The following is a 25,185-nucleotide window of genomic DNA, read 5'->3' as shown; positions in this document are numbered from 1 at the left end:
GAAACTCCAATACTTTGGCCACCTCATGTGAAGAGATGACTCATTGGAAAAGATACTGATGCTGGGAGGCATTGGGGGCAGGAGGAGAAGGGGATGACAGAGGATGAGATGGCTGGATGGCATCACCGACTCAATGGACATGAGTTTGGGTGAACTCTGGAAGTTGGTGATGGACAGGGAAGCCTGGCGTGCTGCGATTCATGGGGTCACAAAGAGTCGGACATGACTGAGCAACTGAACTGAACTGAACTGAACTAGATAGCATGTGAGATAAGTGCAACTGTGCAGCAGTTCAAACTCTTTGGCATTGCCTTTCTTTGGGACTGGAATGAAAACTGACCTTTTCCAGTCCTGTGGCCACTGCTGAGTTTTCCAAAGGCATTGTTATAAGACAAAGGAAGGGGCGGTGACCCAAATCCAGGAAATCTCCACCCCTTCCCCTAAATAATTGGAATAGTCCTCCCACTCATTAGCATATGGAATTACCCAGCCTTTAAAAACTTACCATGCCACATTTCACAGCCGCCACATTCACCCTTTGCAATGACCCACACTCTGTCTGTGGAGTGTGCTTCTCTTTGTATCTGAATAGATCCACTTCTTATCATTTTGTCTCTCACTAAATTCTTTCTGTGATGAGACATGAAGAACCTGAGCTTCATTAGGTGCTAAAACAGGTACCATGGGTTTTGGCTGGTTTGAGTCCCAGCCAGGTGGGTTTGAGTCACAATCTGTGGTAAACGGTTTCAATTGGACTATAAAGAGAGCTGAGCACTGAAGAATTGAGGCTTTTGAACTGTGGTGTTGGAGAAGACTCTTGAGAGTCCCTTGGACTGCAAGGAGATCCAACCAGTCCACTCTGAAGGAGATCAGTCCTGAATATTCATTGTGTCAGGGGAGTGTGTAATTTCCTTGGTTCTGTCTTGCCGCAGCAAAAATTAGAAACAGTGGACCAGTGTTACAACTCGTTTACAGCTCAGTTTTATTTGGCAAGCAAAGGAAAATACAACCTCAAGGCGTGTAGGCAGGCCGACCCAAAGCGGAAAAGAAGAGAGAAGCTCAATTTTGGCTCCTCTTTTTATATGTTTTTTCCTCCTCCCCCTGAGCCTGCCCTATGTAAATTGGGCTAGCCAGGAGGGCTGTTTGTTTCACCTGAGGTTCTCACTCTGGTCCTGGTCCTCGGACCTTCCTTTATTCTATGTTCACAGGCTTTTTCCTTTGTCTTTTAGCCTGCTATTTTGGACTCCTTTTTCCTATTCTAACTACCTAACAATTGGAAGGACTGATGCTGAAGCTGAAGCTCCAATATTTTGGCCACCTGATGTGAAGAATTGACTCATTGGAAAAGACCCTGATGCTGGAAAAGATCGAAGGCAGGAGGAGAAGGGCATGACAGAGGACGAGATGGTTGGATGGCGTCCCCGACTCAAAGGACATGAGTTTGAGCAAGCTCTGGGAGTTGGTGATGGACAGGGAAGCCTGGCATGCTGCAGTCCATGAGGTCGAAAAGTGTCTGACGGGACTGAGTGACTGCACAACAACAAGAATCTTGCAAATATTTCCTGGAATGGCCAACCTCAGGGAGGGGCAGGGTTCCCTGAGGCAGATCATTATGTATGATTATAATAACAAAAGCAACTAAAAGCAAAGGTTAAAGTCAAAGAACCAGGTCTATCATGGAGTCAGAGTTGGCTCTTCCTTGCAACACTATCACTCAGTAAACTCCAAGAGTTTTTGGACCTCTGTGCTAGGAATCAAAGACAAAGACAAAAATATATTTTAAATTAGGCCTCACTGCTTTAATTTCAATTTGGAAAGACATTTTGGAATGCTTCCATAAAACAAGCAAGAAGAGATATTACGCCAAGGATCCCTCTGTCATTTTAAAATGCAAGAGGCCATCTTCATGGAGATTTACTATAGTTAACTGTTAGATGCCTTTTTATCTCAATTGCTTAGATTTAATTCAATTCAGTGGACATTAGGAGATGTTCATCAAGTATTACTAACTAGGTACCGAGAATATGAAGCAAAAGTCATAAAAAGTGAAGTCATAAAAAGAGCCACATAAATGACTCTAACATTAAGAGGGCTTCCCTGGTAGCTCAACTGGTAAAGAATCCGCCTGCAATGCAGGAGACCTGGGTTCCTTAGATCCCTTAGTCAGGAAGATCCCCTGAGGAAGGGGATGGCAACCCACTCCAGTATTCTTGGGCTTCCCTAGTGGCTCAGCTGTAAAGAATCCACTGCAATGTGGGAGACCTGGGTTCGATCTCTGAGTCAGGAAGATCCCCTGGAGAAGGCCATGGCAACCCACTCCAGTATTCTTGACTGGAGAAACCCATGGACAGAGGAGGCTGGCGGGCTACGGTCCATAGTGTCGCCCAGAGTCCGACATGACTGAAGTGACTTAGTGCATAGCACACCCCTGTGCGCCAGTGGTTAAGAATCCTCTTGCCAATTCAGAGGATACAGGTTCAGCCCCTGGTCCAGGAAGATTCCATATGCCAGGAGGCAACTAAGCCTGCGCAGCAACTACTGAGCCCACATGCTCTAGAGTCTGTGCTTGGAAACAAGCCACCTCAGTGAAAAGCCCGCACACCACAACTAGAGAGTAACGCCCACTTACTATAACTAGAGAAAGCCTGAGCACAACCAAAATAAAAATAAAATTTTAAAAAAGGAGTGAATTGTAACCCCCCAAAAATTGTTTTTAAGTTATACCCAAAGCAGCAGCTTATTATATGGATAATTTTTGAATAAGTGTGAATAGTTCCTGAAATTATGTGATAACCCACTTAAGAAAAGGAGGGAATCCAGACATAGAGAACAGACTGGTGGTTGCCATGGGGAAAGGATGGATTGGGAGTTTGGAAATAGAGGATGCAAACTACTATATATAGAATGGATAAAGAGCAAGATCCTACGGTATAGCAGGGGAACTTTATTCAATATCCTGTGATAAACCATAATGGAAAAAATATGAAAAAGAATGTACATATATGTATAACTGAATTGCTTTGCTGTACAGCAGACATTAACACCACATTGTAAATCAGCTATACTTGAATAAAATAAACTTTAAAAAAAGAAAGGGAGTGAGTCAAAAGATTTAAACTTCTGGCTAAACTTCAATACTTTGGCCACCTAATGTGAAGAGCTGACTCATTTGAAAAGACCTTGACGCTGGGACAGATTGAAGGCAGGAGGAGAAGGGGACGACAGAGGATGAGATAGTTGGATGGCATCACTGACTCAATGGACATGAGTTTGAATAAACTCTGGGAGTTGGTGCTGGACAGGTAGGCCTGGCTTGCTGCAGTCCATGGGGTCGCAAGGAGTTGGACATGACTGAGCGACTGAACTGAACTGAACTGAACTGATGAAGAGGTGATGAGTATGTTGCAGAAAACAGTTATTTAGAGGCAGTCAATAAACTTGTTATTTTTCTGATTTTTAAAATTATTTGAGGCTAATTTTATATTCTGTTTTCTTAAAGAAAACTTCCAAAATTGTTTGTTTTAGGTACTACAAAACCTAGCTCTATCCTTGATATCATCTAAATTAGCAACTTAACACAATTTACTTAGTCACTTATTTCTCAGGAGGAGCTGTCATTTAGCTTTCTAACTAATGAAGTGGATGATGGGATTTTTATTTTGCTTGGGGGATTCCATTTGGCTCCGCTGAAGTTAACATGGCAATGTTTTCTTATTCCCATTTTACAGATGACGAGACTGAATTTCCGAAAGGGTAAGTGCAGGTCACAAAGTTGGTTAGTGACGGAGAACAAGATATCAAGCTGAGGACAGATATCTTTGGTAGTGAAGAATGAGTCTCAGTATGGAAGGGTATGGTATATAGGGAAGAATGGAAAAATGCTAAAAGAGAAGTTGAAAAAATTGGTGATAATAATAAAACACTTACATATGTTTACAATGGGTCAAGCAAAGTTCAGTACTTTACAGAGCTCAACTCATTTATTTTCACAATATTTGCAAGAGCTACCATTCTTATTCCCATAATTATTATTATGGACATTTGGCATGTGAGATCTTAGTTCCCTAACCAGGAATCAAACCCATGCCCCCTGCAGTAGAAGCAAGGAGTCCTAACCCTGGACTGCCAGAGAAGTCCCTTAATCCAGTTTTACACATGAGACAGTTTAGACATAAATTGTCTTATTTACCTACATTAAGTAACTTGCCCGAGATCACAGAGTTAGTATTGATAGAATGTTCGTATATACTTGCTAAGTTGTGTCCAACTCTTTTCCGACCACAGGCACTCTAGCCCGCCAGGCTCCTCTGTCCATAGGATTTTCCAGGTAAGAATACTGGAATGGATTGCCATTTTCTTCTCCAGGGGATCTTCCTGACTCAGGGTTCCAACCCTCATCTCTTGTGTCTTCTGCATTGACATTCAGATTCTTTATCACTGGGCCGCATCTGCAAATTTTAGGACAGTTTTTAAACTTCAAATTTTTTTCTTTCTTTCCTTTTTTAAACACCCTGAGGCATGTTTTTGCATCCTAGTACTGCATTTCGGACTCTTTTGTTGACCATGATGGCTACTCCATTTCTTCTAAGGGATTCCTGCCCACAGTAGTAGATATAATGGTCATCTGAGTTAAATTCCAGTCCATTTTAGTTCGCTGATTCCTAGAATGTTGCCGTTCACTTTTGCTGTCTCCTGTTTGACCACTTCCAACTTGCCTTGATTCATGGACCTAACATTCCAGGTTCCTATGCAATATTGCTCAAGCAATATTGCTCAAGCATCGGACCTTGCTTCTATCACTAGTCACATCCACAACTGGGTATTGTCTTTGCTTTGGCTCCATCCCTTCATTCTTTCTGGAGTTATTTATTTCTCCACTGATCTCCAGTAGCATATTGGGCACCTACCGACCTGGGGAGTTCCTCTTTCAATATCCTTTCATTTTGCCTTTTCATATGGTTCATGGGGTTCTCAAGGCAAGAATACTGAAGTGGTTTGCCATTCCCTTCTCCAGTGGACCACATTCTGTCAGACCTCTCCACCATGACCTGTCCTTCTTGGGTGGCCCCACATGGCATGGCTTAGTTTCATTGAGTTAGACAAGGCTGTGGTCCATGTGATCAGATTGGCTAGTTTTCTGTGATTATGGTTTCAGTGTGTCTGTCCTCTGATGCCCTCTTGCAACACCTACTGTCTTACTTGGGTTTCTCTTACCTTGGACATGGGGTATCTCTTCATGTCTGCTCCAGGAAAGTGCAGCCGCTGCTCCTTACCTGGGATGAGGAGTATCTCCTCACGGCCGTCCCTCCTGACCTTGAACATGGAGTAACTCCTCTCGGCCTTCCTGTGCCCGTGCAGCCACCGCTCCTTGGACGTGGGGTTGCTCCTCTCAGCTGCCGCCCCTGGCCTTGGGAGTGGGGTAGCTTGTCTCGGCTGCCGCTCCTGACCCTGGGTGTGGGGTAGCTCCTCTCGGCCACACTTCTGCGTGGTCCGTCGCAGCTGCCACGAAGCACAGAGAACAGAATGATCTCTGTTTCCAAGGTAAACCATTCAATATCACAGTAATCCAAGCCTATGCCCCAATCAGTAACGCTGAAGAAGCTGAAGCTGAATGGTTCTATGAAGACCTACAACACCTTTTAGAACTAACATCCAAAAAAGATGTCCTTTTCATTATAAGGGACTGGAATGCAAAAGTAGGAAGTCAAGAAACACCTGGAGTAACAGGCAAATTTTTCCTTGGAGTACGGAATGAAGCAGGGCAAAGGCTAATAGAGTTTTGCCAAGAGAACGTACTGGTCATAGTAAACACCCTCTTCCAACAACACAAGAGAAGACTCTACACATGGACATCACCAGATGGTCAACACCGAAATCAGATTGATTATATTCTTTGCAGCCAAAGATGGAGAAGCTCTATGCTGCTGCTGCTGCTGCTAAGTCGCTTCAGTCGTGACTGACTCTGTGCGACCCCACAGACGTCAGCCCACTAGGCTTCTCTGTCCCTGGGATTCTCCAGGCAAGAATACTGGAGTGGGTTGCCATTGCCTTCTCCAATGCTTGAAAGTGAAAAGTGAAAAGTGAAGTTGCTCAGTCGTGCCCAACTCTTAGCGACCTCATGGACTGCAGCCTACCAGGCTCCTCTGTCCATGGGATTTTCAAGGCAAGAGTACTGGAGTGGGTTGCCATTGCTCTCTATACAGTCAGCAAAAACAAGACCTGGGAGCTGACTGTGGCTCAGATCATGAGCTCCTTATTGCCAAATTCAGACTTAAATTGAAGAAAGTAGGGAAAACCACTAAACCATTCAGGTATGACCTAAATCAAATCCCTTATGATTATACAGTGGAAGTGAAAAATAGATTTAAGGGACTAGATCTGATATACAGACTGCCTGATGAACTATGGACAGAGGTTCATGACATTGTACAGGAGACAGGGATCAAGACCATCCCCATGGAAAAGAAATGCAAAAAAGCAAAATGGCTGTCTGGGGAGGCCTTACAAATAGCTGTGAAAAGAAAAGAAGCAAATAGCAAAGGAGAAAAGGAAAAATATTCCCATTTGAATGCAGAGTTCCAAAGAATAGCAAGGAGAGATAAGAAAGCCTTCCTCAGAGATCAATGCAAAGAAATAGAGGAAAACAACAGAATGGGAAAGACTAGAGATCTCTTCAAGAAAATTAGAGATACGAAGGGGACATTTCATGCAAAGATGGGCTCGATAAAGGACAGAAATGGTATGGATCTAACAGAGGCAGAAGATATTAAGAAGAGGTGGCAAGAATACACAGAAGACAGTACAAAAAAGATCTTCATGACCCAGATAATCACAATGGTGTGATCACTCATCTAGAGCCAGACATCCTGGAATGTGAAGTTAAGTGGGCCTTAGAAAGCATTACTATGAACAAAGCTAGAGGAGGTGATGGAATTCCAGTTGAGCTATTTCAAATCCTGAAAGATGATGCTGTGAAAGTGCTGCACTCAATATGCCAGCAAATTTGGAAAACTCAGCAGTGGCCACAGGACTGGAAAAGGTCAGTTTTCATTCCAATCCCAAAGAAAAGCAATGCCAAAGAATGCTCAAACTACCGCACAATTGCACTCATCTCACACACTCAGATCAGATCAGTCGCTCAGTCGTGTCTGACTCTTTGCGACCCCATGAATCGCAGCATGCCAGGCCTCCCTGTCCATCACCAACTCCCGGAGTTCACTCAGACTCACGTCCATCGAGTCAGTGATGCCATCCAGCCATCTCATCCTCTGTCGTCTCCTTCTCCTCCTGCCCCCAATCCCTCCCAGCATCAGAGTCTTTTCCAAGGAGTCAACTCTCCACATGAGGTGGCCAAAGTACTGGAGTTTCAGCTTCAGCATCAGTCCTTCCAAAGAAATGCCAGGGCTGATCTCCTTCAGGATGGACTGGTTGGATCTCCTTGCAGTCCAAGGGACTCTCAAGAGTCTTCTCCAACACCACAGTTCAAAAGCATCAATTCTTTGACGCTCAGCCTTCTTCATAGTCCAACTCTCACATCCATACATGACCACAGCAAAAACCATAGCCTTGACTAGATGAACCTTTGTTGGCAAAGTAATGTCTCTGCTTTTGAACATGCTATCTAGGTTGGTCATAACTTTCCTTCCAAGGAGTAAGCGTCTTTTAATTTCATGGCTGCAGTCACCATCTGTAGTGATTTTGGAGCCCAGAAAAATAAAGTCTGACCCTGTTTCCGCTGTTTCCCCATCTATTTCCCATGAAGTGGTGGGACCGGATGCCATGATCTTCGTTCTCTGAATGTTGAGCTTTAAGCCAACTTTTTCACTCTCCACTTTCACTTTCATCAAGAGGCTTTTAGTTCCTCTTCACTTTCTGCCATAAGGGTGGTGTCATCTGCATATCTGAGGTTATTAATATTTCTCCCGGCAATCTTGATTCCAGCTTGTGTTTCTTCCAGTCCAGCGTTTCTCATGATGTACTCTGCATATAAGTTAAATAAACAGGGTGACAATATACAGCCTTGATGAAATCCTAGAAAAAGCTCAAAATTCTCCGAGCCAGGCTTCAGCAATACGTGAACCGTGAACTTCTAGATGTTCAAGCTCGTTTTAGAAAAGGCAGAGGAACCAGAGATCAAATTGCCAACATCCGCTGGATCATGGAAAAAGCAAGAGAGTTCCAGAAAAACATCTATTTCTGCTTTATTGACTATGCCAAAGCTTTTGATTGTGTAGATTACAATAAACTGTGGAAAATTCTGAAAGAAATGGGAATACCAGACCACCTGACCTGCCTCTTGAGAAACTTATATGCAGGTCAGGAAGCAACAGTTAGAACTGGACATGGAACAACAGGCTGGTTCCAAATAGGAAAAGGAGTACGTCAAGGCTGTATATTGTCACCCTGCTTATTTAACTTATATGCAGAGTACATCATGAGAAACGCTGGGCTGGAAGAAGCACAAGCTGGAATCAAGATTGCCGGAGAAATATTAATAACCTCAGATATGCAGATGACACCACCCTTATGGCAGAAAGTGAAGAGGAACTAAAAAGCCTCTTGATGAAAGTGAAAGTGGAGAGTGAAAAAGTTGGCTTAAAGCTCAACATTCAGAGAACGAAGATCATGGCATCCGGTCCCACCACTTCATGGGAAATAGATGGGGAAACAGTGGAAACAGGGTCAGACTTTATTTTTCTGGGCTCCAAAATCACTACAGATGGTGACTGCAGCCATGAAATTAAAAGACGCTTACTCCTTGGAAGGAAAGTTATGACCAACCTAGATAGCATATTCAAAAGCAGAGACATTACTTTCTCAACAAGTTCTGTCTAGTCAAGACTATGGTTTTTGCTGTGGTCATGTATGGATGTGAGAGTTGGACTGTGAAGAATGCTGAGCGCCAAAGAATTGATGCTTTTGAACTGTGGTGTTGGAGAAGACTCTTGAGAGTCCCTTGGACTGCAAGGAGATCCAACCAGTCCATTCTGAAGGAGATCAGCCCTGGGATTCCTTTGGAGGGAATGATTCTGAAGCTGAAACTCCAATACTTTGGCCACCTCATGTGAAGAGTTGAGTCATTGGAAAAGACCCTGATGCTGGGAGAGACTGGGGGCAGGAGGAAAAGGGGTCGACAGAGCGTGAGATGGCTGGATGACATCAGTGTCTTGATGCACATGAGTTTGAGTAAATTCCGGGAGTTGGTGTTGGACACGGAGGCCTGGCGTGCTGTGATTTATGGGGTCGCAAGTGTCGGACACAACTGAGCGACTGAACTGAACTGAACTGAAACATGTTGGATCTTAGTTACCTGACCAGGGATTGAACCCATGTCCCCTGCATTGGCAGGCAGATTCTTAATCACTGGACCACCAAAGAAGTCAGAATTCAAAGTCTGGGCTCCAGAGTCTATACTTGTAATTGTAAACTTTTGCTGGAGAGCCTTTAATATTTCCCACATAATGAATCATTTCATCCTGGGTCAACTTTGCTGCTTCATAAAATGTTGCACCTTGTTCCTTATGCACACTTCTCCCGTTACGTCTGCTATCTTGGCCACCAGAACACCAGGAGACTATATATATGAGAAAACTCTCAATTACTCATTTCTTCATTCCTTCCATAAACACTTTGTGCTTGTACATGCAGGTTGTTTGGAACCCAGGGACACTTAAGATGCTATGAAGTTAAACTTTGTATATTCCAAGTCTCCATACAAACAGCAGTTTTATCCCTAGGTCCAGGTCACTGGTCCTGAATTCAGATGTGTTGGTTTCTAACTATAGTAGTGAGGTGAGGAAAGAACTTGACAAAAAGGGAGTTGAAAACACAACTCTCCATCTTCGGATTCTGTGAGTTACATGTTTTTTTCTCAAGGCTCCACATCATCTCCCAGGATAAGGCATGGCCTCCAGGACAAGATGTGCCAGATTCTGGTTTTGACTTGCCAACCAGCTGGGTCAAATAAAAAACTTGATTAAGACCACTATCATATGTCAATTATACCTCACTAAAACCGAAATGAAAACATTTTAAGCTCAATGTTTCTATTGTTCATAAAGAAACTTCATGGATTTTGACTGCATCTCTCAAGTTTTTATTTAAAAGGAGCACTGATCAAAGATCTTTCCATGAAATCACTAGCAGATGTTGGCACTTCAGACAACCAGCAAGAAAGGCTCATCCTTAGCAAAAGAATACCTCTGTTATCTACATACTTTGGATGCACTTAAAGAAAAAAGAAGAAGGAAGAGGATGGGGAGGAGGACAAGCAATTCAATTTGGCTTGTAATAAAAATGCAATTACTTAGAATAAGATTCTTGTTTGTGTTTTTTTTTCTTAATTTTAATAGCTTTATTGAATTGCAATTTACATACTATACAATTCACCTATTATAAAGTATACAGTGTAATCATTTTTAGTCCATTTAAAGTGGTGCAACCATCCTCACCATCTAGTTTCAGAGCAAGTCCATCACTTCAAAAAGTTGATCCCGCTTGCTGACTTTTACTACTTTACTTTATATAAAAAATTATTTATTTATTTAGCTGCCTCGGGTCTTAGTTGCAGAATCGTTTACTTATGACATGTGAACAAAGCTGCAGCATGTGGAATCTAGTTCCCTGACCAAGGATTGAACCCAGGCTCCCTGCATTGGGAATGCTGAGTCTTAGCCACTGAGCCACCATGGAAGTCCCACTATTGTTACTTTATAACCTCTTCTTCTGGAGTTTCAGACCTTGACCTCAGTAGATACACTTAAAATGAATGCTGTTTATGATTGCACTGCAGTTTGCAGGATCTTCTTTCCAGACCAGGGATTGAACTGGGGCAGGCAGTAAAAGCATTAAGTGCTAACCTCTGGACTGCCAGGGGATTCCAAATGAATGCTTTCTATATTCACTCTTGTTTCTTCCCAGGGCAAGAAGCTCTACTTTATTTTCTGAGATCTTTTATAGGATATTATTTTCCCTAATTTTCCTGGCCTCCCTTCTTTTGAAAGTTCTTCAGTTTGCCACAGATGACAGGTTGTTTCTGAAACTTACCTGATGTACTCATTAGTATTCAATTATATCTTCTGGGTGCAATATTTTGGGCCCTTTGCAAAACAGTCTTCTAACCAGTAACAATTAACAAGCTTTGGTTTAGGATGGTTAACAGGTACATTTCCAATCCTATCTCCCTCCATGAAAATGTTTTCTGTGAATGTAAAAATCAGTAGCCATAAAATTAGGTGAATTTTTTTTTTTTTTATGAGGAGTTGTAGATTTACCTCATCACTTTGAAGAGTGTTTATCTATGAATAAAAGCAAGGAAATGATCACCATGGAAATGAGGACAGTGACCTCACTAGACATAAAGGACAGGGTTGTGACTGAGAGGTGACTAAGGTCTACTAATGCAGGATTCCTTGGAAGGTGGTGAATATACAGGTTTACCTTATAATCATCTTTATGCATATTTCTGCATATGTGTTACATTTCACAAGAAAACATTTTTTTAATAGAGAAAAAAAGATACCCCTAGAGAAATGGATAAGAGATAAAGATCTTTCACTGTTTGCTCTGCTATTTTTATTGTTGTCACAATTTTCCAGAAACAAAGGCACTATCTCCGTGATTAAGTCCAGTTGCAAAGAAATGTTCTAGAACATCATTTAAAAACCTGTTTCTCAGAATTGTGCAAACTAAAACTGTATCCTGGAACCTCATACACGTTTTCTGATCTCTTAAAACATAATGTTGATGAAAATGTGATTCTTATGTGATTGCAAAAAATTGAAATGCGTGTATGTTTTACAGTTTACATCATTGATTTGCCTTCTTTGTAATGGTTGCCTCGAAGGCTTAGTTGTCCCGAGGCGTGTGGGATCTTAGTTCCCTAACCGGGGATCAAACCTATGTCCCTGCATTGCAAGGGGATTCTTAACCATTGGATCACCTCAATTGTTCTTAAATACACACACTGCTGGAAGCTGCCAGAGGCAGGAATATGCTGTCTTTAATCCTTCCCTCATATTGAACTTATAGCCTTATAAAACAAAACAAATTATACTTTTTTGAATGCTTTCCCAAATTCAGTGTATAAAATTTTTTTTTTTTTTGCCTCTGTTGGGTCTGTTGTGATGTCAGCAAGGTCACATTTGAAGCTACTGGAAATATTAAGAGAGGACAAGTAGGGGAATGGGACACAATTAGTATTTTTTTTAGTTTGTGATGTACTTCACTCTTCTCCCCAACCCCCCCCCTTTTTTTTAATTAAAAAAATATTGTTTCCAAACCCCTTGAATCTGGTGTGAGTTACTTATTCCTCTGTGAGGTGGTTTCTTCTATCATGTTCCATTCTTATGCTTGCTGACACATTTATCAGTTCTTTTCTAAGAGCAGAGAGAGAGGAAAGTAGGTGACATGACGAAAATATAGACAACAGGAGTTTTATGCAGATAATACCCTTCACTTAATGAGGAAATGTAGATATTGAGTTTGAGAGTAGTTCCTCTGATTGCAAACATGTTAAATCTTGTTTTTATTCAAATGCAACTGTTCATTAGGTTTTAAAAATTAAGTGAAACTTTTAATATTAAATTTTAAGTACATATAACAGGAATAGAAATTTTTTATTGAAAAGAGATGGAGTCAGCTCATTTGGCTATAAAATGAAATGTGGGGTCAAGATGTTCCAGCTTTTCAGGAGATCATGTTTTAAAATGTGGGGAAATACTGACATTAGTTGAGATTGTTGGGAGGAAGGCTGTTGAGTAGATTATCTTCAGAATACCTGCCTGCTTCAGTGAGTCAGAGCAATGCCCTCCAAACCAGAAGTAATAGTCTCTTTATCCTGTTGGTTTCTCTAGTGCTTTCCTGGAACTTGTGTGTGTGTGTGTGTGTGTGTGTGTGTGTGTGATCTTAGCTCTCTGGGGATTGAACCTAGGCTTTTGGCAGTGAAGGTGCAGAGTCCTAACCACCAGACTGCCAGGGAATTCCTCCTTATAATTTCTTTTATGGCACTTAAACACTTTGTGGGCTTCCCTGATAGATCAGTTGGTAAAGAATTCGCCTGCAAGATAGGAGACCCCAGTTTGATTCCTGGGTTGGGAAGATCCTCTGGATAAGGATTAGGCTACCCACTCCCTATCTTGGGCTTCCCTTGTGGCTCAGCTGGTAAAGAATCTGCTTGCAATGCAGGAGATCTGGGTTGGATCCCTGGGTTGGGAAGATCCCCTGGAGAAGGGAAAGGCTACCCACTGTATAGTCCATGGGGTTGCAAAGAGTTGGACATGACTGAGCAACTTTCACTAACACTTTGTATCATTTCTTATAGTTGTGTATGTGTTCTGGAGTTTGTTTTTAACTTTTACATTTTTTAACTTTATTGAAGTATACTTGATTTACAATGCCATGTTAGTTTCAGGTATACAGCACAGTGATTCAGGTATATAAATATATATGTGTATATACATATATTATTTTTCATATTATTTTCCCTTATAGGTTATTACAAAATATTGAGTATAATATTGTGCTACACTTAGATCCTATTTTATATATAGTAGTGTATATCTGGGGCTTCCCTGGTGGCTCAGACGGTAAAGAATCCACTTGCAATGCGGGAGACCTGGGTTCAATCCCTGGGTTGGAAAGATCCCATGGAGGAGGGCATGGCAACCCACGCCAGTATTCTTGCCTGGAGAGTCCCATGGACAGAGGAGCCTGGCGGGCTACAGTCCATGAGGTCACAAAGAGTAGGACAGGACTGAGTGACCAAGCACAGCACATCACAGTGTATCTGATAACCCCAACCTCCTAGTTTTTCCCTTCCTCCCCTTTCCTTTCTGGTAACCATAAGTTTGTTTTCCATGCCTTTGGGTCTATTTCTGTTTTGTAAATAAATTCATTTGTATCTTTTTTTTTCAATTCCACATATAAGTGATATCATATGATAATTTATCTTTCTTTGTCTTGCTTACTTCACTTAGTATGATAATCTCTAGTTGCATCCATGTTGCTATAAATGGCATTTTTTTTAATATGGCTAAGTTGTATTCCATTTATATATGTATCACATCTTCTTTTCCTATTCATCTGTTGATGGACATTAGGTTGTTTTCATGTCTTGGCTATTATAAATAGTGCTGCAGTCAACATTGGGATGCATGTATCTTTTTGAATTATAGTTTTCTCTGGATATATATATATATGCCCAGGAGAATTGTGTATGTGTTTGATTTCTCTCCTTGACTGTCTCTTATGGGCAGGAGAACACTTAGCATGTCTTATTCACCAGTTCATCTTAGTATCTTGCATAGTGCTTTGCTCAACTTAGGGTTTCGATAAGTGGTTACTAAGGTCATGAATAGATGACAGACTGAGTCAGCAGCACTGGTTTTCCTTCTTGGCTTTGGTTAACCACATCTGCTGAGTATATCAAACAACCCCAGACACGAGGCAAAACCAAGTAATCTTATGAAAATAAAATCATACTCCAAGCAAGAGAAATTCTGAATCTTAAGCCCAAGTAAGAGTCAGAATAGACAAATTTCAAGTAGTTCACTCTTAGAGATATTACATGAATCACAGGCATTAGCTGTGATGATAGGCAGAAATGATACCTAATGATCTACAAGCCTTCATGAAACAGTAGACATTCTATGGTGGTATCATTTTAGGCAAGAAGACAGTGAAAAATCTAGAAAATTGCTCACATCAAATCCACAGCAGTAGCAAACAAGATATAGTCTTTAGAGGCTTTATATAAGACAAAGCTTGCTACTATTTTCCTTTCAAGAGGAAATGTGTGTGTGTGTTAGTCACTTCAGTCATGTCTGGTTCTTTGTGTCCCCATGGACTGTAGCCCCCCAGGCTTCTCTGTCCATGGAATTGTCCAGGCAAGAATACTGGAGTGAGTTGCCACACCCTCCTCCAGGGGATCTTCTTCACCCAGGGATCGAATCTTCGTCTCCTGCATTAGCAGGCAGATTCTTTACCACCAGTGCTCCCTGGGAAGCCTTTTCCAATTCATAAGATAAGAAGGTAAAGGATTCAAAGAAGACATCAACAATATACAGAATCTACTTTTCCCTAAATATTCAAAAAGTTCCTTCTCTACCAATAATTCCCATTAAAATACAAGACAGACTGTTACTTCTTCCACTATGAAAGGCAAAACACTTTTGTAAACTTCTTCTAGCTGCTGCTGCTGCTAAGTCGCTTCAGTCGTGTCCGACTCTGTGCAACCCCATAGACGGCAGCCCACCAGGCTCCTCTGTCCCTGGGATTCTCCAGGCAAGAATACTGAAATGGGTTGCCATTTCCTTCTCCAGTGCATGAAAGTGAAAAGTGAAAGTGAAGTCACTCAGTCATGTCCGACTCTTAGCGACCCCATGGACTGCAGCCTACCAGGCTCCTCTGTCCATGGGATTTTCCAGGCAAAAGTACTGGAGTGGGGTGCCACTGCCTTCTCCGCTCCTTCTAGCTACCATCCCATTTATTGGCTCTCTTGCCACAAAACTTCTCTAAAACATTTTTTTCATTTTTATTTTATTTTGGCTCTGCTGGGACTTAGTTGTAGTGTGAGGGGGCTCCTCTAGCTGTGGAGTACGTGCTCTGGAGTGCACGGGCTTAGTAGTTTCAGAGCTTGGGCTCTCTAGTTGTGGTGCATGGGCTGCATCTTGGTTCCTAGTTCCCCGACCTGACCTGGGATTGAACCCCATCCCCTGCATTGGAAGGTGGGTTCTTGACCACTGGACCACTAGGGAAGTCCCCTGTCACAAAACTTCTTGAGAGAGTCGTCTATCCTGCTTTCTTTCCTTCACACACCCTGATCAGGTTCCTGCCCCATGAATCCACCAAAACTGCTACATAAGTCATGAAAGAGCTGCTTATTGGTAAATTCAATGGACAATCTCCATCTTCGTCTTGCGTCACTTATCAGCAGTGTTTGAAACAACTGTTATCACCTCTGTCTTTTAACACTTTGTTCACTTGGCAGATACCACAGTCTTCTGGTTTTCCACCAACTACAGACAAGTCATTGTCAGTCTCCTTTGCTGATTTCTTTCCACTCCTTGTTTCTTCATGTTGGATGTCCCAGGGCTCAGTCTGGAGACCTCTTTTCTTACTGGGCTTCCCTGGTGGCTCAGACAGTAAAGAATCTGCCTGTAATGCAGTAGACCCAGGTTTGATCCCTGGGTTAGGAAGCTCCCCTGGAGAAAAGAATGGCTACCCACCCCAGTATTCTTGCCTAGAGAATTCCATGGACAGGGGAGCCCTTATAGTGCATGGGGTTGAAACGAGTCAGACATGACTGAGTGACTAACAGTTTCAATTTCTTACTATAGTCACTCAACTCACCTCATGACTTTGGATTTCATCTATGCATTGGAGATGCTCAACTGATGTCTCTAGTCTGGATTTGTCTCCAGATCTGTATGGCCAGCCACCTACTTTACACCTTTACTTCAAAGTCTACTAGATATCTTAGACTTAATATGCCCCAAACTGAACTCCCAATCTCCCCTTAAAGTCTACTCCACCCATAGTCTTCCCCATATAATGAATGGCAACTCCTCTTTCTAATAGTAGTTGGAATCATCCTTGACTTCTCTCATTTTTCTCATTCTCCTGCTCACTCCCAAATTCTGTTGGCTGTTTCTTCAAGACATATCCAGAGTGGCTGATTCACTTTGCTGTGCAGCAGAGGTTGACATGGCATTGTAAAGCAAGTATACTCCAATCAAATTTTTTTTTAAAAAATCCACTTCTCTCTGCCTTCACCACTGCCACCTTGGTCTGAGCCCTCAGCACCTCTTACCTGTACCATTGCATCTCCCACCTGACTGGTCTCTGTGCTTCTCTCTCTTGTTCCCTACACTCTGTTTTCAATATAGCATCGAGAGAGTGATCCTTTTAAAACACCAGGGAGATAAGATCACTCCTCTGTTCAAAATATTCCAATAGGTCCCATCTTAGAGTAAAAAGCCACAGACATCCCCTTCTACTTTCCCTAACACTCATTCTGCTTTGGCCACACTGGCCACTTGCCAGGCCTATTCCTAACTCAGGGCTTTCTATTCCCTCTACTCATGCTCTCCCGTGGATGTCTACTTGGTTCACTTCTTCCATCCCTTCAGGTCTTTCTTCAAATGCTACTTGCTGAGTTAGATCTTCTCTGACCATCTTTTTTTTTAAATTAATTTTTTAATTGGAGTATAGTTGATTTATATTGTTGTGTTAGTTTCTGCTGTACATTCCTATATAGGTCATTACAGAGCCCTGAATAGAGTTCCCTGGGCTATACAATAGGTTCTTATTATTAGTTACTTTTTATATAAGTAGCGTGTACATGTCAATCCCAATCTCCCAGTTTATTCCCCAACCCATTATCCTCTTTGGTCACCATAAGTGAGTTCTCCACATCTGTGACTCAATTTCTGTTTTGTAAAAAGGTTCATTTCTATGACCATCCTCTTTAAAATAGAAACACTGATTGCCAGCATTGTTTCCCTTTTTGGACTTATTTTAATCTCCAGCACTTATGTTGGCAGACAGAAGAGGGCTTGGCACTGAGCCTGCGGCTCTACAATATTTAAAGCTTGGGGGAAGAAAGCAGCAAATGAACCTAAAGAATAACTTTCAGTGAGGCAAGAGGAAACCCAGGAAACTGTGACCTCATGAAAGGCAATAACGGGGAAATGTTTCAGAAGTGCTCATCTGAATCGAATGCGACTGAGATGCTGATAAATATTGGACACGGAAGTGAGACTGGTCTTAGGAGATCTCAACAAGAGAATTTTCTCAGAATGGCACAGACAGAGGATAGACTGGACTGAAGAGTAAGGGAGGAATGGAAATAATACGTATATATGTATGCTCAGTCATGTTCCACTCTTTTGCAACCCTATGGACTGTAGCTGCCAGGCTCTCTGTCCATGGGATTCTTGAGGCAAGAATACTGGAGTAGGTTGCCAATACCTTCTCCAGGGGATCTTCCAGGCCCAGTGATCAAACCTGTATCTCTTACATCTCCTGCATTGGCAGGTGGATTCCTTACCACTATGTTATTTGGGAAGCCTGGAAATAACATGCCAAATACCTTTTGAGATGTTTTGCTGTCAAGGGAATCAAAGAAAAGAGGCATAGCCCAAAGTAGATGTAGGGTCAAGGTAGGGTTTTTAAAGGTAGTGTTCCTATAGCAGAAATGTGTCCAGTGGGGAGACAGAAAATGATGGTGCAGAAGAAAGAGGATAAATCTTGGACCAAAGTCCTTAAGAAGGTGGGAGGGGGAGGAATCCAGAGTTCAGTGCAGGGGTTGACCCTTGATGAAAGTAAAAGTGTTAGTTGCTTAGTTGTGTCCCACTCTTTGCTACCCCATGGACTATAGCCCACCAGGTTCCTCTGTCCATGGTATTCTCTGGGCAAGAATACTGGAGTGGGTTACCATTTCCTTCTCTAGGGAATCTTCCCGACACAGGGATTGAACCCAGGTTTCCCACGCTGCTGGCAGATTCTTTACCATCTGAGCTACCAGCTCGTAGTGTTCCCCGATGGTTCAGTGAGTAAAGAACATGCCTGCAATGCAGGAGACACAGGAGATGCAGGTTCGATCCCTGGTTGGGAAGATCCCCTGAAGAAGGAAATGGCAATACACTCCAGTATTTTTGCCTGGGAAATAAATACATTTAAAAATAAAAAGTTAAAAAAAAAAAGTGGTGAGATAGCTTTAAAGGTGAACTCTGTCAGAAATTCAAAATGTCATAAATCAGTCTTCCCTGGTGGATCAGTGGTAAAGAATCTGCCTGCCAATGCAGGAGACATGGGTTCAACCTCTGGTCTGGGAAGATCCCACATGCCATGGAGCAACTAGGCCCGTGCGCCACAACTACTGAGCCAGCACTCTAGGGCCCAGGAACCACAACTACCAAGCCCATGTGCTGCACCTACTGAAGTGCACGTGCCCTAGAGCCTGGGGTCCACAACATTACACGCCACAACAAGGAGAAGCCTGAGCACCACAACCAGAGAGTAGCCCCCACTCACAGCAACTGGAGAGAAGAGGCCATGCAGCACAAAGACCCAGCACAGCTGAAAGCAAATAAATAAAATTATTTTAAGAAGTCATAAATTGTAAAATGTTAAAGCAGGATAGGACATGGAGTTCCTGGTAAACAAAATACTGTGGCATAATCTTCACAGTATCACTACTCAGTAAATAGTAATTTATCTTGTGGTTTTTGAATACTCATTTTGTGCTAGATATTGTGTCCTTGTAATACATAGTCAGAGATATTTGGGTGATAGGGAAAGAATTCAGAAGGAAGATTCCTGATCATTTCCCCATTTCATTTGGGGCAGCCCATTTAACAGTTTCACTTTCTCCAGCAACAAAATGAAAAGGATATTTCCTATGATATTTGAATATTATTATGGTGGAATGTTTGTGTTCCCCTTCAAGTTCATATGTTGAAACCCCACCAACGTAATGGTATACTTCAGGAGGTTATTAGGATTAGGGCTTCCCTGGTGGATCAGATGGTAAGGAATCTGCCCACAGATCAGGGTTCAATCCCTGGGTCAGGAAGATTGCCTGGAGAAGGGAATGGCTACCCATTCCAGAGTTCTGACAAAACATGGTCCATGGGAGAACAGAATGGAAAACCACTTCAGTATTCTTGCTTTGAGAACCTCATCAACAGTATGAAAAGGCAAAAAGATATGACACTGAAAGATGAACTCCCCAGGTCGGTAAGTGCCTAATATGCTACTGGAGAAGAGTGGAGAAATAACTCCAGAAAGAATGAAGAGACATAGCCAAAGCAAAAACAATGCCTACTTGTGGATGTGACTGGTGATGAAAGTAAAGTCTGATGCTATAAAGAACAGTGTTGCAGAGGAACCTGGAATGTTAGATCCATGAATCAAGGTCAATTGGAAGTGGTCAAACAGGAGATGGAAAGAGTGAACATCAACATTTTAGGAATCAGGCTCCTTTGTCCATGGGATTTCCCAGACAAGAATACTGGAGTGAGTTGCCATTTCCTTCTCCAAGGGATCTTCCTGACCCAGGGATCGAATCCGCATCTCTCACTCCTCATGCATTGCTAGGCAGGCAGGTTCTTTACCACTAGTGCCATCCATGAAATTAGCCAAAATAGATTAGTGGTTGCCCCAAGAGAGGGGAGGGAAAAATGGGAAGTGACTGTTAACAGGCATAGGGTTTCTTTCTGGGGTGATAAAATGTTCTGGAATTAGTGATGATGGTTGAATGTGAATTTTCTAAGACCATCGTATACTTTAAATGGGTGAATTGTATGAAATACAAATTATATTGCAATGACTATGTTAAATGTACTAAAATACCAATGTCGCCAGAAGTCTAACCTCTGACTTACACAGAATTCCTTTTTTGGACAGCAGATAATATGCAAAGCATGCAGTCTAATTTTACTTACAAATTCCTTACATACCTAGCTGTCAGGTTACTATTTTAAGTAAATAGCAGGAAAAAAACTGTGGCTCTTTTAATTCTGGAATGCAATTTTTTAAATTATGGTGAAGTAAACCATCCCAAACAGTATATTCTTCATACAAGGCAAAATCTGTAATTTCATGATACTGTTAAACGTTGACTGCTGTTTAGATTTGTATATTATAAAATATTTGCATTCTTCAGAGACCAGATTGATGGTCGCCAGAGACGGATAGTGCGTGGGCAAAATGGAGGTCAAAGGGTACAAACTCAGTTATAGCAGTCCCTGGGGATGTAATGTACAGCATGGAGACTATAATTAGCAATACTGTAGCATTCGTTTGAAAGTTGTTAAGAGAATAAGTCTTTAAACTGCTTATTCCAAGGGAAAAAAAAACACACAAAACTATGTGTGGTGATGGATGTTAATTTAAACTTATTGGTTATTATTTCCCAATATATACATATGTCAAATCATTGTACACCTAAAAACACAGTATGTTGCTATGTCAATTACATTTATTTCAATTAAAATTTTTGCATTCTTGTTCAGGTAAGGACAATGGTTTCCTTTTCTTGGCTCCACAAGTCTGCCTTGTATATGCACTTCATAATTTTCTTGGTCTCAAACTGATTTATACTTTCAAATTTGCCATCACTTTGGAACACACTTTTTTATTTAAAAAAAAATCTGAAACTCTCTAAAAGGACAAAGCAAAATGAAGTTCTATTTGTGTTAAAGTTTTCTTCTAAATGGGCTTTCTCTGGGGAGGTGTAAGAGTCTACGCTTTAGTTTTTCAAAATGTGAGCGGTTAGGCTGATAGTGAACGCTCGCCCCAAAAAGCAGACATTTTTCGTTTTCTTTTATTTCGTTTGGGCAGCATCGTGTATAGTCCAGGCGTTTGTGAGTCGCTAAAGGGAAGAACCTGGAAACTAAGGAGCCGCTGCGGGCCGGGGTCACCGGCAGGCGTCCCCTTCTGGCCAATCTTCCCGTTGTCCGTGCAGCCACCCAGCCCCGCGGCCTCCGCCATCGCTCGCCCGCGTGGCGGTCCCGGCAATCTACCTGGGCCCAGCCTGCCGCGCCCCCGCCCGCGCCGTCGCCAAGGCACCGCGCTGCCCCGCCCCCTCGGCGCTCCGCCGGCCCGCCCGCGGCCCCACTCGCCCCTCCCTCTGCCCCGCGCTGCTGCGGGGGAGAGGGTGGGGTGGAGGCGGGAGGAGACGCAGGCGAGAGGAAATAGGCGGTGCGACGCCCGCGGCCCATTGGCTGCCTCATGCTAGGGCCAGAAGCCCCGCCTCTCTGGAGAGGTCACGTGATCCCTTTCAAAGATGGCCGCCCTGTTGTTTTGATGAATAATACTTGGTGGGGCGAGGGGTAAGAGTAGGGGTGGAGGGGTAGGCGGATTTACTCTACCAGCGAAAGCATCGAGAGTCCGGTCCTCCCCCTCCCCCCTGCCCAAGCTCCGCCGTGGAGGAGGGGCGTGGCCGGCTTGCTTTGGGAGGGGAGGAGCTTCCCTCCTCAGTGCTGGGCTCTGCCTGGGCGGCTGTGGGGTCGCCGTACCTCGGGGCACCCACTCTGCAGTTGAACACTTCCCGCCAGGGTCAAAGGGTAGGAAGGAGACCAGGATCTGCTGAGGAAGCGCAGCTACCGCGCCACCAGCCCGAAGACCCAGCAGGCTCCGGGCACGAGGCGAGCTGGAGACCGAGCTCCTTGTCTGGGTAACCTGGGAAGCAGAGGGTAAATAAGTGGCGCCTTAAGATAAACCCTGTAGCAGCAGCAGTGGCGGTCAAAGGAGGCTGCTGGAGACGGCAGCAGCTGTAGGAGTCTCTGGGGCGATTGGAGTGACCGACGCCAAGGCATTTCAGTGCCTCTCGTGTTCTTATTTTTTAACCTCTGACTATGCAATTCTGAAACCTCCCCCATTCGGGGGACCAGACAGCCCGATAGACACCTACCACTCTCCTCCCGCCCTGGTCTCAAAGAACGGAAGATCTCTCCCTAACGCCTTTAACCATTAAGAGGAAAGCGATGGAGGAGCTGAGCGCTGATGAGGTGAGGAGGTTGGGGGACACCTTGGGAGATTAGTTGGCAACTCTTTGGCGCTTTGGGTAGGCGTGATACTGCGCCAGTGGTGCCTGGCCTTTGGTCAGCGATGGAGATGACATCTAAGAATAAAATGAGTCCCTAAGAGGGTCTCCGATTGTATTCTCTTATATTTCTTTGCCTTTTTTTTGCATCCTGTATTCCATTTGCCTCTTTTCGAGTTTTCTTTTAGAGTCTAAAGAAGAGGAGAACATATTGAGGTTTTTATTCTTTTTTTCAGGGTATTTAAGCTAGAAGGGCTAGATTTACATGAAGTTGAGTGTGTGTGTGTGTGTGTGTTTTGTACACGCGCCTGCGCGCGCACGTACGTGTGCGCGCCCGCGCCTTACTGCAGAGATTGAAAGAATAATTTTGGGTGGAATCAGAATGTATGGGTGTATGTTTTTAAATGGATTTGAAATCCCGAGTATGTGTGGACACGTCATTGTATAAGTTGACTGAACATTACGTGTGTGTTTGGGGGTGGCCTACAAACAGATTCTTTGATATTTAACAAAACGTGTATCTTCTCAATAGCTTAGTGAATTACAGTTAAAATTTAGCAGTTTAACAGACCAGTAATGGCTTCTGGCGTACTTCTCTTGCAGCGTGATTTTTTCTAGTTTTTGTCCCTTTCAAACTCGTGTTTTGCTGTAGCAGACACTGAACAGGAAGCAAATGGAAGCAAATGACTTTGAAAATTCCCCCTATTATCATTTCTGAAAGGATTATTACAGATCCTTTCTGGATGACTTCTAGATTATTTAATAATAATCTTAAAAACTGGCATTTAGGGTACAGGGAATTTCCTGTGATTCTGTTGACTCCCCACCCCCCTTTAAAAAAAAAAAAACATTGAGTTTCTCTTTCAGGACCCCTCCTGACCTCCTTGTCTTCTACCTACCATTTCTTCCACTGGTTCTTGTAAAACTTCTGTACAGTATTAGAAAAGTAGTTGTCAGTCAGGTTGGTTGTACTGTAAAACTTCCATGCTTCAGTTTTTGCTACAGAGTAGTCAATATGTTTACCTAGAGACTAAAATTCTCCAGAGTGAAGCAGGCGAGTTGGGGGCTAAGGGTCAGGTAGGAAAGGAAGCAAATAATTTTGTTGCTTTGATACCTGGCTGTTTAGAAAGTCAGGATTACCCATTCTGTGTTACTGACTTCGTTTTCTAAATGCATCAGTAATGTAATCTTAAATTAGAAAAATATTGAACAGCTTCTTTCATATAGGAACCATCAAGAGATCCTCTTAGAGGCACTTCGTTTTGTGTCGTTTTTTTAAAAGTGCACCCCCCCTTAAAAAAATATTAATCCTCATGGATCATTTATCTTAAGGCCAAGAGTTTTTAAGTAGTAGAAATTACATTTTTCTTGACATTCTCTAAATAGTTCCTGGTTTAGAAGTTTTTACATTCTTGAGTTTTTACCAAGAAATTGTTTTCAAACCATTAAAGTATACAAACCAGTTAAAGAGCTGTATAATCTGAACTGCAGCTTTTTACTTTACCCAGTCCTTGAGGGAAGGTATTAACTTTTTTGACCATATAAGGAACAAATGTAATCATTGTGGAGGAGATAGATATTTTTCAAGGTCAACAGAATATTAAATATGAAAAATTTAATTCACTAATACAAGATCAATATAAACTTATGTTCAACAAATTAGTTGGCCTGACCACAAAGGGACAGTTCAGTAATTTTACTCTCAATAGAATCTAGAATAGATCTTTTTTGGGGAAAAGTTTAAATTTTTTAAAAATCCATTTCCTTTAATTCTGGCATTAGGTGAACAGTTCTTAACAGAAACATATCTGAAGCTTTTGCCTTATTGTTACTCTGTTGGTGGAAACTTGTGTCATAGGTGTGGTAGGCGACATTGATTTGGTTAGATAACATTTATGTTGTTGAAAATTCAAACATGCATCTCAGGGTGTAAAACAGTCAACACCGTGACCTTTCAATCTAAATTAGGGAATCAGGTAAGACAGGATTTTATATTTTAGCAAAATGGAAATAGATGAGAATGTAATCCATGAAAAATAGAGGCTGCTATAACCAGGCTAGGGCTTCCCTTGTAGCTCAGTCGGATAAGAATCTGCCTGCAATGCAGGAGACCTAGGTTTGCTTCCTGGGTCGGGAAGATCCCCTGGAGAAGGAAATGGCAACCCACTCCAGTATTGTTGCCTGGAGGATTCCATGGACAGAAGAGCCCGGTGGGCTACAGTCCTTGGAGTCATAAGAGTCAGACACGACTTAGCTAGTAAATCATCATCATCATCATCATAGCCAGGCTAGTAGCTTTAGAAGATTGTACATTATGGCTACTTTTTGGTCCCTCTCATTGATCACCTTGAATTCTTGTACTTTTCCTTTCTTGTGCTTTTAAGGAGAGTATTTCTTTAACTTCATTGCTGTTTCCATAGCACATAGAGCAGATCCATGACTAAGTTTATTCTTTCCAGGAACCGCATTTCAAGGCGTTATTATTTACAGTGCATTCATCCTGTACCCTACTCATGTTTGTTTATTTGTTTTAATACCAAAATAATGCTGTGATTAGAGCAGGTATTTTAAACTGTTTTCAACTGTGGTGATGATGTGTTTTCATGGAAATGATGTGCTTTGCTTTGCTTTGTTTC

At 42.4% G+C, this 25,185-nt stretch overlaps 1 protein-coding gene across 2 annotated transcripts in view; it reads left to right on the top strand.

Annotated features, from left to right (window-relative positions):
- Positions 1-21,765: 21,765 nt before the first annotated feature.
- Positions 21,766-25,185, top strand: part of UBE4B (ubiquitination factor E4B) — a 122,782-nt gene continuing 119,362 nt past the window's right edge. Inside the window, exon 1 of one of the 2 annotated variants that reach the window (XM_027564950.1) lies at positions 21,766-22,514. In XM_027564950.1, the coding sequence (XP_027420751.1) occupies positions 22,491-22,514 (24 nt within the window). In that variant the 5' untranslated portion in view covers positions 21,766-22,490. The remainder of the gene's footprint in view (positions 22,515-25,185) is intronic. The other variant, XM_027564949.1, reaches the window with a different exon arrangement.

This window comes from Bos indicus x Bos taurus, chromosome 16, assembly GCF_003369695.1.
Source record: "Bos indicus x Bos taurus breed Angus x Brahman F1 hybrid chromosome 16, Bos_hybrid_MaternalHap_v2.0, whole genome shotgun sequence".
NCBI lineage: Eukaryota > Metazoa > Chordata > Mammalia > Artiodactyla > Bovidae > Bos > Bos indicus x Bos taurus.
The sequence above is the reverse complement of the archived record's forward strand: the minus strand, read 5'-3'. Positions and strand labels throughout refer to the sequence as shown.